We start from the raw sequence: 16,597 nt of genomic DNA on the forward strand, positions 1-16,597 counted from the left end.
TTGCCAACAAAGGATATATAACAAAGTATTGACATGAACTTTTGGTATTGACCAAATACTTATTTTCCACCATAATTTGCAAATAAATTCTTTCCAAATCAGCCAATGTGATTGTCTGGATTTTTTCTCATTTTCTCTCATAGTTGAGGTCTACCTATGATGCCAATTACAGGCCTCTCTCATCTTTTTAAGTGGGAGAACTTGTACAATTGGTGGTGACTAAATACTTATATGCCCCACTGTATATTGTACATTCACATCAGTCCCTAACCCTCAAGGGGCGTACAATCTAAGGTCCCTAACTCACATTCATGCATACACATACTCGGGCCACTTTAGACAGGAGCCAATTAACCTACCAGCATGTCTTTGGAGTGTGGGAGGAAACTGGAGTACCCGGAGGAAACCCACGTAGGCACAGGGAGAACATGCAAACTCCAGGCAGGTGGTGCCGTGGTTGGGATTCAAACCAACAACCCTTTTACTACTGCCAGGCGGAAGTGCTAACCATTTAGCCACTGTGCTGCCCTGCTAGGACCAGTAGAGAGGATGAATCTCCCAAATGGGGGCACAGACAGCAATAAAACCATGACAGGGGTTCAAATGCCTCTCTACTTTATCCAAAATTTAAAAAAAGGTTTTACCTTCAGTCACACATTAACCATCCGCCAGAGTGAGAATGACAGAAAATCCAATTCTTCACTTTGATTTTCATTTATTTGACATCATAAAGAATCAGCAAAAAAAACCTGAGACTCCACAGTGCTGGAGGGAGAATTGGGAACCCCAGTATGGAGATCTTCGTTGTAGGTATCCATCTGATAAAAGAAAATAGTGGGTGATTTAGTCTCCTAGCATCTACCCATAATGGAGATGTCACTTTGTATGGATGAACCTTCTGAAAGAAACCCATACTTTGTCCAGACTAGGCAAAGCAATACATGCAGCTGTAAGGTGTCCACCAGCGGCGGACTGACAACTCATGGGGCCCCCGGGCAATAGGCGATCATGGGGCCCCTGTGTCCTTGCCCAAACTCAAAAAAGCCTATGAAAAAGGTACCAGGGGCATCTCATGGGACCCCCTACCGACCCTGGGCCCTCGGGCGGTGCCCGAGTTTCGAAATGGTCAGTCCGCCCTTGGTGTCCACTCTTCCCTTCCTTGTGCTCCAGCTGGGGTTCCCTGAAATTTCTATTGACAAATGGATGTTCTGAAAGTCACTCTTTGCACAAAGTGAAGCATGATAATCCCCCCACCTTTGCCCCTCTGTGCCAAGTCCTGGGGATTGGTCATGCAGACATTCTTCATAGAATTGTAGACTGTCCCTGGACCTCATATCTAGAAGGAACACATTTTTCTCCAGGCCTCGAGGCTGATTAACTAAAACTGGAGAGTGCAAAATCTGGTGCAGCTGTGCATGGTAGCCAATCAGCTCTCAGGTTTTATTGTCAAAGCTTAACTGAACAAGCTGAAGTTAGAAGCCGATTGGCTACCATGCACAGCTGCACCAGATTGTGACTTCTCCAGTTATAGGAAATCAACCCCTCCAGGTGAGGAGTTGAGTGGCAGGAGTGTAGGAAAGGTAAGAGTTGGCATCTTAAGATGTCTGATGTTGTGTATTTTCTGGTTTCTTTAAATTGGTTCCAAAAACGTACTTGTGGATATTTTCACCTAAGGTCAAAGACGCTTCTAGAAAACCACTTCCAGTGGTGACCACTCCCAGATGAAGATCATTTTATGGCTTCTTCTGCTTCTGTTTCTTCTGTTTCCGGCAGCAGAAGGTCCTTAGCACGGCTCGAAAGATTCTTATTGTCACATAGGCTGAAACAAAAACTGTTATGAGGAGAAAGCCAATCACGTCGAGCAGGTAGTACTGGTACCAGGCCAGGTCATTGGCTGCAGGCTGCAGGTGACCTGCTCCTTTATGGCGCATGACATACTCTGTCCAGAACACAGCCAGGTCCCGTGGAGGCACAGGGGTGTCTCGGTGTAACTCAGAAAGTTGCTTCATGGCCCGGCTGTAGGAGGGATCATCAATAACTGTGCGCACTGCATTGAATAAATCTTTGGGAGTTATATCTTGCAAGTTCTCCAGAAGAACCGCAGCCCCTTTATTCTTTAGACGCAGCAGGTTTTCATACTGGTCACCAAACAGTGGAAATCCAACGATGGGGACACCATGGTACAAGGCCTCATAGACACCATTCTCACCTCCATGTGCCAGGAACACCTTGGTGTTGGGGTGACTGAGGAGATCATTCTGTGGAAGCCAGTCAACAGTCATGGTGTTATTTCCCAAGGTGTCCAGAGGTTCTCCGGAGTAACGCCAAATGACTTGCTCCCTGAGTTGGGCCAGGCCTGCTGCAATTTCTCGGGCAATGTTAAGAGGAAGCTTGTTAACAATGGTACCCAATGAAAACACCACCACTCCTTGCTTTGAACTGTCCATGAATCGTTGAATTTCTTCAGGAAGAGGTTTAGGTGGTTTGCACTGAAATCCTCCAATATATACAGCATTGGGCATTGTTGGCCTTGGAAACTCGAACACAAAGTCCACTTTCATCAAATAGATATCAGCCTTCTTGTACATCTCAAAAACTCCAATATCGGTGTTGAGGTAGCGTTGAGCCAGTTTGTCATAAGATGGGTATACAAGGAGGTGGCTGGCAGCCAAGTATAGGTAATAAAGGGCCACATTTTTAACCCTTTCATGGAAGGCCATTCTGTCTGTGACTCGAGAGTTTATCACTGGCACATAGGAAAGTGGAGATGGGGCAATCGCAAAGTGTATATCTTCAGTGGGCATCCACCTCCCGAAAAATACTATTGGAAGCTTCAGATAGTGAGCTAACATTACTCCAGCCACATTGTAAGGATCAGCCAGAATCATGTCAAAGCCAGCACTGGCCAAACGCTCCATGAGCTTTTCATTCTCAAATATTGCCCCGAGGACAACTGTGGACATCTGAGTACCAGTCTTCAGGGCTTCAATGAACTCCCAGGCCACAGTAAAAGAGGAGGAATGTTTGGTAAAAGCTTGTTGAAAAATCCAGTTCAAGGCGTACTCCTCAAATTCCTTCCGACTCAGAGTTTGTGTTTCAGACATGGGAATGTTTTCCACCTTGAACTGTTCTGATGTCTCATCAATATAAATGCTGTTGGAGGGTCGGGTGACCGTCAGCTCATGTCCTCTCTGGACCAGCTCCATCATAAGGACCTTGATATTAATCCAGTGACTTCCTTCTACAGGTATAACCAGAATTTTCCCAGCCTGTGCAGCGGTGAAGAACAGAGCACAAGACAGTAAGCAAATACCAGAAGCCGTTGCTGTAGCTGCCATGTTAGTGCCTTGCAGTCCTTAGGAGATCCTGTACTTCCTACTACACAACGTGCACGCTGAATGAGGATTTATGGGAAGGCGGCTTCAATGTATAGTGCAAAGTCACTCTGATAGAGCAGTCAGACTCCTCCCTCTAGTTCTATATGAACAGTTTTCCCTGGCAAACCTCTTTATTGTCCACAGCACACGTATGGCCCTATAGGTGCTGGGGTTTCAGAATATCTGCAGATTCTTATCTTGGAATTGTTTGCTCTCAGCACATTTTACACCTCTTTTTAGAGTCACTTAGTCTGTACTTGAACCTTCTGTACATGAGACATTTGTGACATTCTATGAATAGCTCGTAGTTTGTTCTCCCTTGGAGGCACTGCAATGCCTTAGCTCACCTTGGACCTGTAAAAGTGAAGAACCACCTCCTTCATTGGCTAAGCACAGTAGTAGAAGTACAGACAACTTTTTGGAAGTCGCAAGTTCAAAAGTTTGTGGAACTTATTGTAACACTTTTCTTTCAAAGGGCAATATCCAATCATTTCATACTGATAACCAGGGCTTTTTTTCAGATTATTGGTGCAGGAACTCAACTACATCCCCCCAAAACCCCCCCCCCCCCGTGGGTAAGGTCAAATTTCACTAACAGTGGGAGGGTCCTAAAGAGGCATAAAATACCAGGAGTGCATAATATACCAAGTGCAGTTACAGAGTGCAGAGTTTGGGGGTGCGCTACACACAAGAGTGCAGAGTTTGGGGGTGCGCTACACACAAGAGTGCAGAGTTTGGGGGTGCGCTACACACAAGAGTACAGATTTTGGGGGTACGCTACACACAGAGTTCGTTACAGAGTGCAGAGTTTGGGGGTGCGCTACACGCAGATTGCAGAGTTTGGGGGTGCGCTACACGCAGAGTTTGGGGGTGCGCTACACGCAGAGTACAGAGTTTGGGGGTGAGCTACACACAGTGCAGAGTTTGGGGGTGCGCTACACACAAAGGGCAGAGTTCAGCCTTCTTGCAATATTTTTGACTTTTTGCTATTAACCGCTTCCCGTCCGCCCTATAGCAGAAGTAGTGCTATAGGGCAGCACAGGTGCGCAAAATCACGTGTGTGTGTATATATATATATAAACACATATATATATATACATATATACACACACACACACACACACATATATATATATATACACACACGTGATTTTGCGCACCTGTGCTGCCCTATAGCAGTACTTCTTACCCTGGCGAAGCCACATTGGTTGGAGGCGTAACGCGTAGGGAGGAGCCTAGTGACGTCACTTTCAGTACGGAGCTGAAAACCGGAAGTTGTTGGTTTACACCGCTGGTGATGACTTTTTATACTGTGAGCGCATTTTATTGCTGTTTTTACACTTTGTGTTAAATGTTATTCCACAATTGGATGCTTCCTTTTCCTCTTCCTATGTGGTGATTCTTGTTTGTGGTGATGGATAATTTTGGTGCCGAGAAGTGAACCAGTTATTGTCTAAGGCAGTGTTTCTCAACCCTTTTTTTTTTTAGTCAAAACACCCTTTAAAATGATTGAAAATGTCAAAGCACCCTCAAAAATTATGGCCAGTCCCCAGGCACCCTTTAAAATGATGGACAGTCTTGAGGAGCCCCATTCTACAATGTAAAAAACGATTCTAATAGTTTTATATAACGCAGCAACATCCACACATGTAGGACACCCAACATTAGAGGTGATTTATCCCTCCAAAGCAAATACACTTTTGCACACTGGTAATGACTAGTATGCCAATGTTTCTCTTCTCCCTCAGTTTTTCTCTCAGCTAATGTGACCCCAACACTGATGGAGAGGGGCGGGGGAGAGTAAAACTAGGATGCTGTGCAGGCAGCTGACATCCTCCTTATCAACTGATGATGTCGTTGGTTGTCAGGACGTCGGCAGCTAGAAGGTCGTAATGGTGCACAATGGAAACCTGTGACTTGGTGTAACTAAAAGGCAGGTTTGGTCCACCGGCTGGCTTGGTGGAGCCATTTCACAAGCAAGATGGAAGTGTGAATTACAGAGGACTGTTGTCATTTACTATTTATTTTTATTATTTACTACCTGTTCCATATCTGCCATCCCTCTCTGCCAATCCCTCCACTGGCCTCCATTCAGTGTCCTCCATTCCTCTCTTCCAATCCCTCCACTGGCTTCCCATTGCCCAACGAACAAAATTCTAAATATTAACAATAACATATAAAACCATTTATAACGCCGCCCCAAATTACATCACCAATCTTGTCTCCAAATATCACCCAAACCGTACTCTCCGCTTCTACCACAACCTCCTGCTCTCTAGCTCCCTTGTCTCCTCCTCCCATGCTCGTCTCCAGGACTTCTCCAGAGCCTCCCCATCCTCTGGAACTCTCTACCCCAATCTATCAGACTATTGCCTACTCTGCCCACTTTTAGGCAATCTTCAGGGAAGCCTATCCTGCCCTCAGCTAATAATGGAATCTTCTATTCCTCCTACCAGCCCATCCCCCACAGTTATTACCGTTTGTACCACTAGCCCCTCCCTCTTACATAAGGGGGGATATGATCTCCATGTATAATACATAAGGGGGATATGATCTCCATGTATAATACATAAGGGGGGATATGATCTCCATGTATAATACATAAGGGGGGATATGCTCTCCATGTATAATACATAAGGGGGGATATGATCTCCATGTATAATACATAAGGGGGATATGATCTCCATGTATAATACATAAGGGGGGATATGATCACCATGTATAATACATAAGGGGGGGATATGATCACCATGTATAATACATAAGGGGGATATGATCACCATGTATAATACATAAGGGGGGATATGATCACCATGTATAATACATAAGGGGGGATATGATCTCCATGTATAATACATAAGGGGGGGATATGATCTCCATGTATAATACATAAGAGGGATATGATCACCATGTATAATACATAAGGGGGATATGATCACCATGTATAATACATAAGGGGGGATATGATCACCATGTATAATACATAAGGGGGGGATATGATCACCATGTATAATACATAAGGGGGATATGATCACCATGTATAATACATAAGGGGGGATATGATCTCCATGTATAATACATAAGGGGGATATGATCTCCATGTATAATATATAAGGGGGGATATGATCTCCATGTATAATACATAAGGGGGGGTATGATCTCCATGTATAATACATAAGGGGGGGATATGATCACCATGTATAATACATAAGGGGGATATGATCACCATGTATAATACATAAGGGGGGATATGATCTCCATGTATAATACATAAGGGGGATATGATCACCATGTATAATACATAAGGGGGGATATGATCTCCATGTATAATACATAAGGGGGATATGATCTCCATGTATAATATATAAGGGGGGGTATGATCTCCATGTATAATACATAAGGGGGGATATGATCTCCATGTATAATACATAAGGGGGACATGATCTCCATGTATAATACATAAGGGGGGGATATGATCACCATGTATAATACATAAGGGGGGATATGATCTCCATGTATAATACATAAGGGGGGATATGATCTCCATGTATAATACATAAGGGGGGGATATGATCTCCATGTATAATACATAAGGGGGATATGATCTCCATGTATAATACATAAGGGGGATATGATCTACATGTATAATACATACGGGGGGGATATGATCTCCATGTATAATACATACGGGGGGGATATGATCTCCATGTATAATACATACGGGGGGGATATGATCTCCATGTATAATACATAAGGTGGGGATATGATCTCCATATATAATACATAAGGGGGGATATGATCACCGTGTATAATACATAAGGGGGGATATGATCACCGTGTATAATACATAAGGGGGGATATGATCTCCGTGTATAATACATAAGGGGGGATATGATCTCTGTGTATAATACATAAGGGGGATATGATCTCCGTGTATAATGCATAAGGGGGGATATGATCTCCATGTATAATACATAAGGGGGGATATGATCTCCATGTATAATACATAAGGGGGGATATGATCTCCATGTATAATACATAAGGGGGGGATATGATCTCCATGTATAATACATAAGGGGGGATATGATCTCCATGTATAATACATAAGGGGGGCATATGATCCCCATGTATAATACATAAGGGGGGGTATGATCTCCATGTATAATACATAAGGGGGGGATATGATCACCATGTATAATACATAAGGGGGATATGATCACCATGTATAATACATAAGGGGGGATATGATCTCCATGTATAATACATAAGGGGGATATGATCACCATGTATAATACATAAGGGGGGATATGATCTCCATGTATAATACATAAGGGGGATATGATCTCCATGTATAATATATAAGGGGGGGTATGATCTCCATGTATAATACATAAGGGGGGATATGATCTCCATGTATAATACATAAGGGGGACATGATCTCCATGTATAATACATAAGGGGGGGATATGATCACCATGTATAATACATAAGGGGGGATATGATCTCCATGTATAATACATAAGGGGGGATATGATCTCCATGTATAATACATAAGGGGGGGATATGATCTCCATGTATAATACATAAGGGGGATATGATCTCCATGTATAATACATAAGGGGGATATGATCTACATGTATAATACATACGGGGGGGATATGATCTCCATGTATAATACATACGGGGGGGATATGATCTCCATGTATAATACATACGGGGGGGATATGATCTCCATGTATAATACATAAGGTGGGGATATGATCTCCATGTATAATACATAAGGGGGGATATGATCACCGTGTATAATACATAAGGGGGGATATGATCACCGTGTATAATACATAAGGGGGGATATGATCTCCGTGTATAATACATAAGGGGGGATATGATCTCTGTGTATAATACATAAGGGGGATATGATCTCCGTGTATAATGCATAAGGGGGGATATGATCTCCATGTATAATACATAAGGGGGGATATGATCTCCATGTATAATACATAAGGGGGGATATGATCTCCATGTATAATACATAAGGGGGGGATATGATCTCCATGTATAATACATAAGGGGGGATATGATCTCCATGTATAATACATAAGGGGGGCATATGATCCCCATGTATAATACATAAAGGGGGGACATGATCCCCATGTATAATACATAAAGGGGGATATGATCTCCATGTATAATACATAAGGGGGGATATGATCTCCATGTATAATACATAAGGGGGGATATGATCTCCATGTATAATACATAAGGGGGATATGATCACCATGTATAATACATAAGGGGGGATATGATCACCATGTATAATACATAAGGGGGGGATATGATCTCCATGTATAATACATAAGGGGGGGGATATGATCTCCATGTATAATACATAAGGGGGGATATGATCTCCATATATAATACATAAGGGGGGGATATGATCTCCATGTATAATACATAAGGGGGGATATGATCTCCATGTATAATACATAAGGGGGGATATGATCTCCATATATAATACATAAGGGGGGATATGATCTCCATGTATAATACATAAGGGGGCATATGATCTCCATGTATAATACATAAGGGGGGATATGATCTCCATGTATAATACATCAGTGGTTCATATAGTGAACTCGGTGTAGTTATTCACCCTGAGGTCATCACAGAGGACAAGAGGGCACTCTTTACGTCTGGAGGAAAAGAAATGTAATCTCCAAACACGGAAAGGTTTCTTCACAGTGAAAGCTGTGAAAATGTGGAATAGACTCCCTCAAGAGTTGGTTGTGGCCAGCTCAGTGGATTGCTTCAAAAAAGTCCTGGATTCTTTTTTAGATACACAGAATATAACTGAATACTAACGTTTATAGGTAAAGTTGATCCAGTGAATATCCAATTGCCTCTCGGGGGATCTCTTCTTCAGGAGCACAAATGAAGCTATTTTTCTAGCTGGTTGCACTCCCTTGGTCTTAATGTAATTGTTTTATTATATGAAAAATCCATAAATACAGCATGGATGTGCAAAAGCACACTGGGGGGAAGGAGAGAAAGGGCAGCGGAGTGGTTAAATGGTTAGCACTTCGGCCTGGCAGTACTTGGGTTGTTGGGTCAAATCCCAAGCATGGCACCACCTGCCTGAAGTTTGCATGTTCTCCCTGTGCCCGCGTGAGTTTCCTCCTAAAATCTAGTGGAACCAATTGCCTTCAGAAGTCACCACATTAGTAGAATCCACCTGTGTGTAATTTAATCCCAGTATAAATACAGCTGTTCTGTGAATCCCTCAGAGATTTTTAGAGAACATTAGTAAACAAACAGCATCATGAAGGCCAAGGAACACACCAGACAGGTCAGGGATAAAGTTGTGGAGAAGTTTAAAGCAGGGTTAGGTTATAAAAAAAAAAATCCTAAACTTTGAGCATCTCACGGAGCACTGTTCAATCCATCATCTGAAAATGGCAAGAGTATGGCAGAACTGCAAACCTACCAAGACATGGCCGTCCACCTAAACTGACAGGCCGGGTAAGGAGAGCATTCATCAGAGAAGCAGCCAAGAGGCTCATGGGAACTCTGGAGGAGCTGCAGAGATCCACAGCTCAGGTGGGAGAATCTATTAGTCGCACAGTCCACAAATCTGGCATTTATGGAAGAGAGGCAAGAAGAAAGCCATTGTTGAAAAAAAGACATAAGAAGTCCCGTTTGCAGTTTTCGAGAAGCCATGTGGGGGACACAGAAAATGTGGAAGAAGGGGATCTGGTCAGATGAGACCAAAATTGAACTTTTTGGCCTAAAAGCAAACACTTTGTGTGGCAGAAAACTAACACTGCACATCACCCTGAACACACCATCCCCACCATGAAACATGGTGGTGGCAGCATCATGTGGTGGGGATGCTTTTCTTCAGCAGGGACAGGGAAGCTGGTCAGAGTTGATGGGAAGATGGATGGAGCCAAATACAGGGCAATCTTAGAAAAAAACCTGTTAGTCTGCAAAAGACTTCAGACTGGGGCTGAGGTTCACCTTCCAGCAGGGCAACGACTTGAAACATCCAGCCAGAGCTGCAATGGAATGGTTTAGTTCAAAGCATCTTCATGTGTTAGAATGGCCCAGTCACAGTCCAGACCTAAATCCAATTGAGAATCTGTGGCAAGACTTGAAAATTGCTGTTCACAGACGCTCTCCATCCAATCTGACAGAGCTTGAGCAATTCTGCAAAAAAGAATGGGCAGAAATGTCCCTCTCTAGATGTGCAAAACTGGTAGAGACATCCCCAAAAAGACTTGCAGATGGAATTACAGAGAAAGAGGGTCCTACAAAGCATTGACTATGGGGGGCTGAATACACATGCACACCACACTTTTCGCATTTATTTGTAAAACATTTTGAAAACCATTTATCATTTTCCTTCCACTTCATAATTATGTACCACTTTGTGTTGGTCTATCACAAAAAATCCTAATAAAATACATTGACATTTTTGGTTGTAACATAACAAAATGTGGAAAATTTCAAGTGGTATGAATACTTTTCCAAGGCGCTGTAGGAAAGTGAGATGGGGCAATCGCAAAGTGTCTATCTTCAGTAGGCATCCACCTACCGAAAAATACTATGGGAAGCTTCAAGTAGTGAGCAAACATCACTCCAGCCACATTGTAAGGATCAGCCAAGAATCAAGTCAAAGCCAGCACTGGCCAATCCCTCCATGACTTCTATACTGTATTCTCAAATGCTGCTCCTGTGACCATCTGAGACCCAAAATGAAGGTCTAGAATAAAATCCAAGGCCATGGTGAAAGGGGAGGAATGTTTGGTGAAAGCTTGTTGAAAAACCCAGTCCAAGGCATACTCCTCAAATTCTTTTTGACTAAGCTGTTGTGTTTCAGGCACAGTAATGTTCTCGATCTTAGTGTTTGGATGTCTCATCAATATACATGTTGGAGGCAGGGGCAGACTGACCATTTGGAAACTTGAGCACTGCCCGAGGGCCCGGGGTCAGTAGGGAGCCCTATGAGATGCCCCTGGTACCTTTTTCATAAGCTTTTTTGAGTTTGGGCAAGGACACAGGGGCCCCATGATCCCCTATTGCCCGGGGGCCCCATGAGTTGTCAGTCCACCCCTGGTTGGAGGGTTGGGTGACTGTCATGTCCTCTCTGGACCAGCTCCATCATAAGAACCTTGATATTAATCCAATGACTTCCATCTACAGGTATAACCAGAATCTTCCCAGCCTGTGCTACAGTAAAGAATAGAGCACAAGACAATATCCAGTATGCCGTTGTTGTGGTCGCCACGTTAGAACTCTATATCTTGCAGACACAGCAGTCCTCAGAGATACTGTACTTCCTATTACACAACACTCAGGATGAAGTGAGGATTTATGGGACTCCAGTTCCCATGTATAGTGCAAAGTCACCCTGATAAGGTAGTCAGACTCCTTCCTCTAGTAGTTCTTCATATGCAATATTCTCTCTTTTATTTTCCTCAGCACAATTATGGCTCTGACTTTATTAGATCTGGTATTTCAGAACATGTACAGATTCTTGTCTTGAAATACTTTACTCTCAGCACTTTGTTATACTTCTCTTTGTAGTCACTTGAGCTGCCCATGGATGGATCGAAATAGTCTGTACTTTAACCTTATGTATGTGAGATGACATTTATGTGAAGGGATCAGTTTGTTTTCCCATTGACCTACTGGAATACATTAGCTCACTTTGGACTTGTAAAGGTGAAACAAACACTTCCTTTACTAACTGAAATGCAGTAGTACAAAGCTGTCCATAATACCGCCCCAAACTACATCACCGACCTAATATCCAAATACCACCCAAAACGCACTCTCCGCTCCTCACAAGATCTCCTTCTCTCTAGTTCCCTGGTCTCCTCCTCCCATGCCCACCTCCAGGACTTCTCCACGGCATCACCCATCCTCTGGAACTCCCTACCCCAATCCATCAGACTATCACCTACCCTCCTCTCCTTTAGGCGCACCCTGAAAACCCACCTCTTCAGGGAAGCCTACCCGCCTCCTGCTAATTGGCGATCTCCTCTACTCTTCCTACCACTCCATCCCCCACAGCTATCCCTCCCGTACCACTATCCCCCCCCTCCTAGATTGTAAGCTCCAATTAGCAGGGCCCTCGAACCCCTCGTGTATTGTATTGTATTGTTATTGTACTGTCTCATGTATTGTCTCCCATTGTAATGTACAGCGCTGAGCAAACTATTGGCGCTTTATAAATACTGTATAATAATAATAATAGTAGTCTAGACATACTTTTTTTTGACACATACTACTGCAACTTTAGAAGATTGTGAAATTTACTGTAACAAGAGTAAAATCCAATCATTTCATGTTGACAGCAAACTGTCATGGTAAAGTGGTCTTAGATATGAAACAATCTCATATGTTTTTTCAGGGAGTTAGATATTGGACAGGTTAGAAGAGCCTTTCTCAACCAGGGTGCCGAACCCTAGAATATGGTCACTCATATTCTAGAGGGCAGCCAAAAGAGTTATAGCCGAAGACTGTAGATACCACTAATTACCCTTTGTGGAAGTCAAGGACCGGGTTTCTCAAGTCATGTTTTATGAGAAGCTTATGACTATACAGATTGACACTATGAAACAATTCTGAAAAGGTTGGAACTGTGGGTTGAGTCCTACTTTCCTTTTGACTTTCTGACAATCTGAAATTAGAACACCCAAGCTTTGCCTTAGAACAGTGATGGCGAACCCGTGGCACGCATGCCACAGCCGGCACGCCGAGCCTTATCTGTGGGCACGCCAGGAGAATACCGTATTTTTCGCTCCATAAGACGCACTTTTTTTCCCCCAAAAAAGGGGGGAAAATGTCAGTGCGTCTTATGGAGCGAATATAGAGCGGCCGGTCCGGTATTTCCACCGCCGCCTTGTCAGAATACCGGGCCGGCCGCTCAGCTCTGCAGTGGGACCGTACCTGTCCCTCTATCCAGCGGCGCGCTGTCTTCCTGGCTTCTGTAGTGTGCGTGACAGCCGGGTCCCAAGTGCGCATGCGCAAGAAGCAGTGCTCTTTGTGAATGGTAAGGCGGTACCTGGGACACATGACAGATCCCAGAAGCCACCGGACCAATCACAAAGCGCAGCGCTTCTCGCGCATGCGCACTGGGCATCCGGCTGTCCGACGAGCGCCCACACTACAGAAGCCGGGAAGACAGCGCGCGGCTGGATAAAGGAACAGGTAAGATAAAAAAAAAACTCTGCGGAAGTAAGAGCGGGTACCTGTCAAATTCAGGTACCCGCTCCCCCTCCCTCCCCAAAGGTCAGCAGTCATCTGTACTGTCCGCAGTCTCTGGTCATCCCTGTGCTTTCCGCAGTCTCTGGTCATCCCTGTACTGTCCGCAGTCTCTGGTCATCCCTGTTCTGTGTCCGCAGTCTCTGGTCATCCCTGTACTGTCCGCAGTCTCTGGTCATCCCTGTACTGTGTCCGCAGTCTCTGGTCATCCCTGTACTGTGTCCGCAGTCTCTGGTCATCCCTGTACTGTCCGCAGTCTCTGGTCATCCCTGTACTGTCCGCAGTCTCTGGTCATCCCTGTTCTGTGTCCGCAGTCTCTGGTCATCCCTGTACTGTCCGCAGTCTCTGGTCATCCCTGTACTGTGTCCGCAGTCTCTGGTCATCCCTGTACTGTGTCCGCAGTCTCTGGTCATCCCTGTACTGTGTCCGCAGTCTCTGGTCATCCCTGTACTGTGTCCGCAGTCTCTGGTCATCCCTGTACTGTTAATTAGTTTGCACTACTGTACAAGTGTTTTTTTCTAAACCAAAAGCTCGATATTCAGGTTTCATTGCAGTGTTGGCACTTTGAAAGAAATAAGTTGGTTTTGGGTTGCAGTTTGGGCACTCGGGCTCAAAAAGGTTCGCCATCACTGCCTTAGAAGATTGTAATTTTGGTTGGTTCAGCTCCTGTCACCTTACCCTCAACCAGCCTTTCCCATCCTATCCTCCCTCATACTCCTCTTATTGTCCCCTTCCCTTCTGTTGCTCTTTCCCTTAGATCCAGAAACAACAGGTTCCCCAAACCTAATTCCACTTAGGTAGTGTTCTCAAACACACTATCCCACTTAGGGTACCAAAGTCCCTGTTATTTTGTAGATCTGTATGACTTTCACACTGCCTCCATGCATCCTGAACTGGGACATGATTTATGTTCTGCTGACTATGCATTCTGTTTTATTACAGTTATCTATTTTGGGTTATCTAAATACAGTTATGCTATACTCACCTGTCAAGTGAATCCTGCATTTGCTTGAACTACATTGTTTTTGAAAACCAATATTAAAAAAACAAATATAACAAAAAAACATTTTTTTACTTGCCTGTTAATTCCATATTGTGGAGTACAGTACAGGACAGGAGTTATAGGCTTGTACCTTCAGGAGATTGGACACTGGCAAAGCTTTCGAGAAGAAGCCCTCTAAGCGCTTCCCATACAACCCTAACCCACTCCATGAGTCCTCAACTTTGTAGCAAGCAATGCAGAGTAACCAAGGAATGGAAGAGAGGGTGACCTGTGTCCCGTACTGTACTTCAAGACACAGAATTGACAGGCAAGTCATAATTCCTCGTCCTAATTGTACAGTATAGGACACAGGCAATGTATTCATAGACTCTGTGATATCCCTAGGCATTGGATAAAAAGGGTGGTCAACAACTAGGTAAACAGAGCTATACCAACAGGTCCAACAACAAGGGTCTAAAGACCCAATTTCATAGTGCCGCTGCAAGAACCTTTCAGCATAAAGCTGAATTCGCAGAAGACTAGACAACCACCTGGTAGAACTTCAAAAAAGTATCAACAGAGGACCATGTGCATGGCCTTACAAAGCTGGGCTACTGAGACTGGAAAGCCCAGGAACTGCCCACCGTTCTGTTGGAATGGACACATAAAAGTACAGGAAGAGATGTTTCCTTGAGAGTGTAAGCTCTGGCGATTAGATTTTTTATCCATCAAACAATAGTGGACTTGGAAGCAGGGTGTCCCTGGTGAAGTCCTAAAACAGGACAAACAGGGAATCCGGCCATCTGATCAAAGCTGTTGTTCTGAGGTAGATTCTAATGGTTCTGCCTACATCCAAGCAATGCAGACAGATTTCCTTTTGATGCTTTGGAGCAGGGCATAAGAATGGTACGACTATGTCCTCATTGTGGTGGAAGACTGTTAAAACCTTTGGAAGAAAGGATGGTCTTAGGTGTAGAGCTACCTAGTCATTGTGAAGGATGAGGAACCGCTGCTTACCACAGAAGCAATATGGAATAGCTGGCCCTGAGACCGCAGGTCTTTCATGTTGGGGAGAGCCCATGAGTTGTCTACTAGATGTCGGAGTATGTTTGCGTACTAGGCTTTTGTAGGCCAGTTTGCTGCAATGAGAATCACAGTCTTCCTCTTTTGCTTTATCTTTTAGAGCAGACGAGGCATTATTCGCACTGGGGGAAAGGCATAAATTAGTGTGAATTAAGACCAGGGAATTATCAGGGCATTCAAAGCCAGTGCTCTAGATGATCCTTTGTCCTGACCACAAACAGAGGTAGTTTGTTGTTGAATCTGGAAGATAGTGTGTCTACATCTAAAGTCCACTTTCCAGTTCTGTAGCAACTGGAATGTGTACCACAGAGGTTGATGGACAGTGAGCTTCCGTCCATGCGATTATCTTGCTTGCTTCTTTCAAGATTGCAAAACTCTTTGTGCCCACTTTGATGGTTGAATTACTGCACCCTGATTGGGTGTCTTAGCAGAAGGGGGGGTTCAGTGTTGCAATGCCATTTGAATTGCTTGGAGCTCCAGAATATTGATGGGGAACTGGGCTTCCATGGGTGACCAAGTTCCTCAGACCGCAAAGAGCTGGAATGCTCCTCCCCGCCTGAAAGACTGGCATATGTTGTTATCCCTTCCAGTGATAAGGAAGGGAAGATTTCCCTGTCAAGGCTGGGCTGGTTCAACAAATACTGTGCTAGAGTGCTCTCAAATTAAATTGAGCAAATGGTACAGCCTCAAAGAAGGCTACCATAAGGCCTAGAACTCTCACGGAGAATCTCATTGTGGGAAGTCTCTTTTATCTCAAATCTCAAGTGTGCATTCTGAGAGAAAGAATTTTTCTTTTCTGGGTTAAAAACTTTTGTTTGAGATGTGTCCAGGACCAGACCCTAGTATTCCAAGCAAAGAGAAGGCTGGAGAGAATATTTTTGGGAAT

General features: G+C 44.1%; 1 protein-coding gene and 1 pseudogene across 1 annotated transcript in view; both read right to left on the minus strand.

The window, feature by feature from the left end:
• Positions 1 to 695: 695 nt before the first annotated feature.
• Positions 696 to 3,400, minus strand: LOC149452244 (UDP-glucuronosyltransferase 2B31 pseudogene; annotated as a pseudogene).
• The window catches only part of ANKRD40 (ankyrin repeat domain 40), a 40,250-nt gene continuing 24,348 nt past the window's right edge, over positions 696 to 16,597 (minus strand). Inside the window, exon 5 of the mRNA XM_089689634.1 lies at positions 696 to 818. Coding sequence (XP_089545760.1) covers positions 726 to 818 — 93 coding nt within the window. The 3' untranslated portion in view covers positions 696 to 725. The remainder of the gene's footprint in view (positions 819 to 16,597) is intronic.

The sequence above is a fragment of the Staurois parvus genome, unplaced genomic scaffold (genome assembly GCF_062004578.1).
Source record: "Staurois parvus isolate SC_StPar_1 unplaced genomic scaffold, SC_StPar_1.0 ptg000487l, whole genome shotgun sequence".
Classification (NCBI taxonomy): Eukaryota; Metazoa; Chordata; class Amphibia; order Anura; family Ranidae; genus Staurois; species Staurois parvus.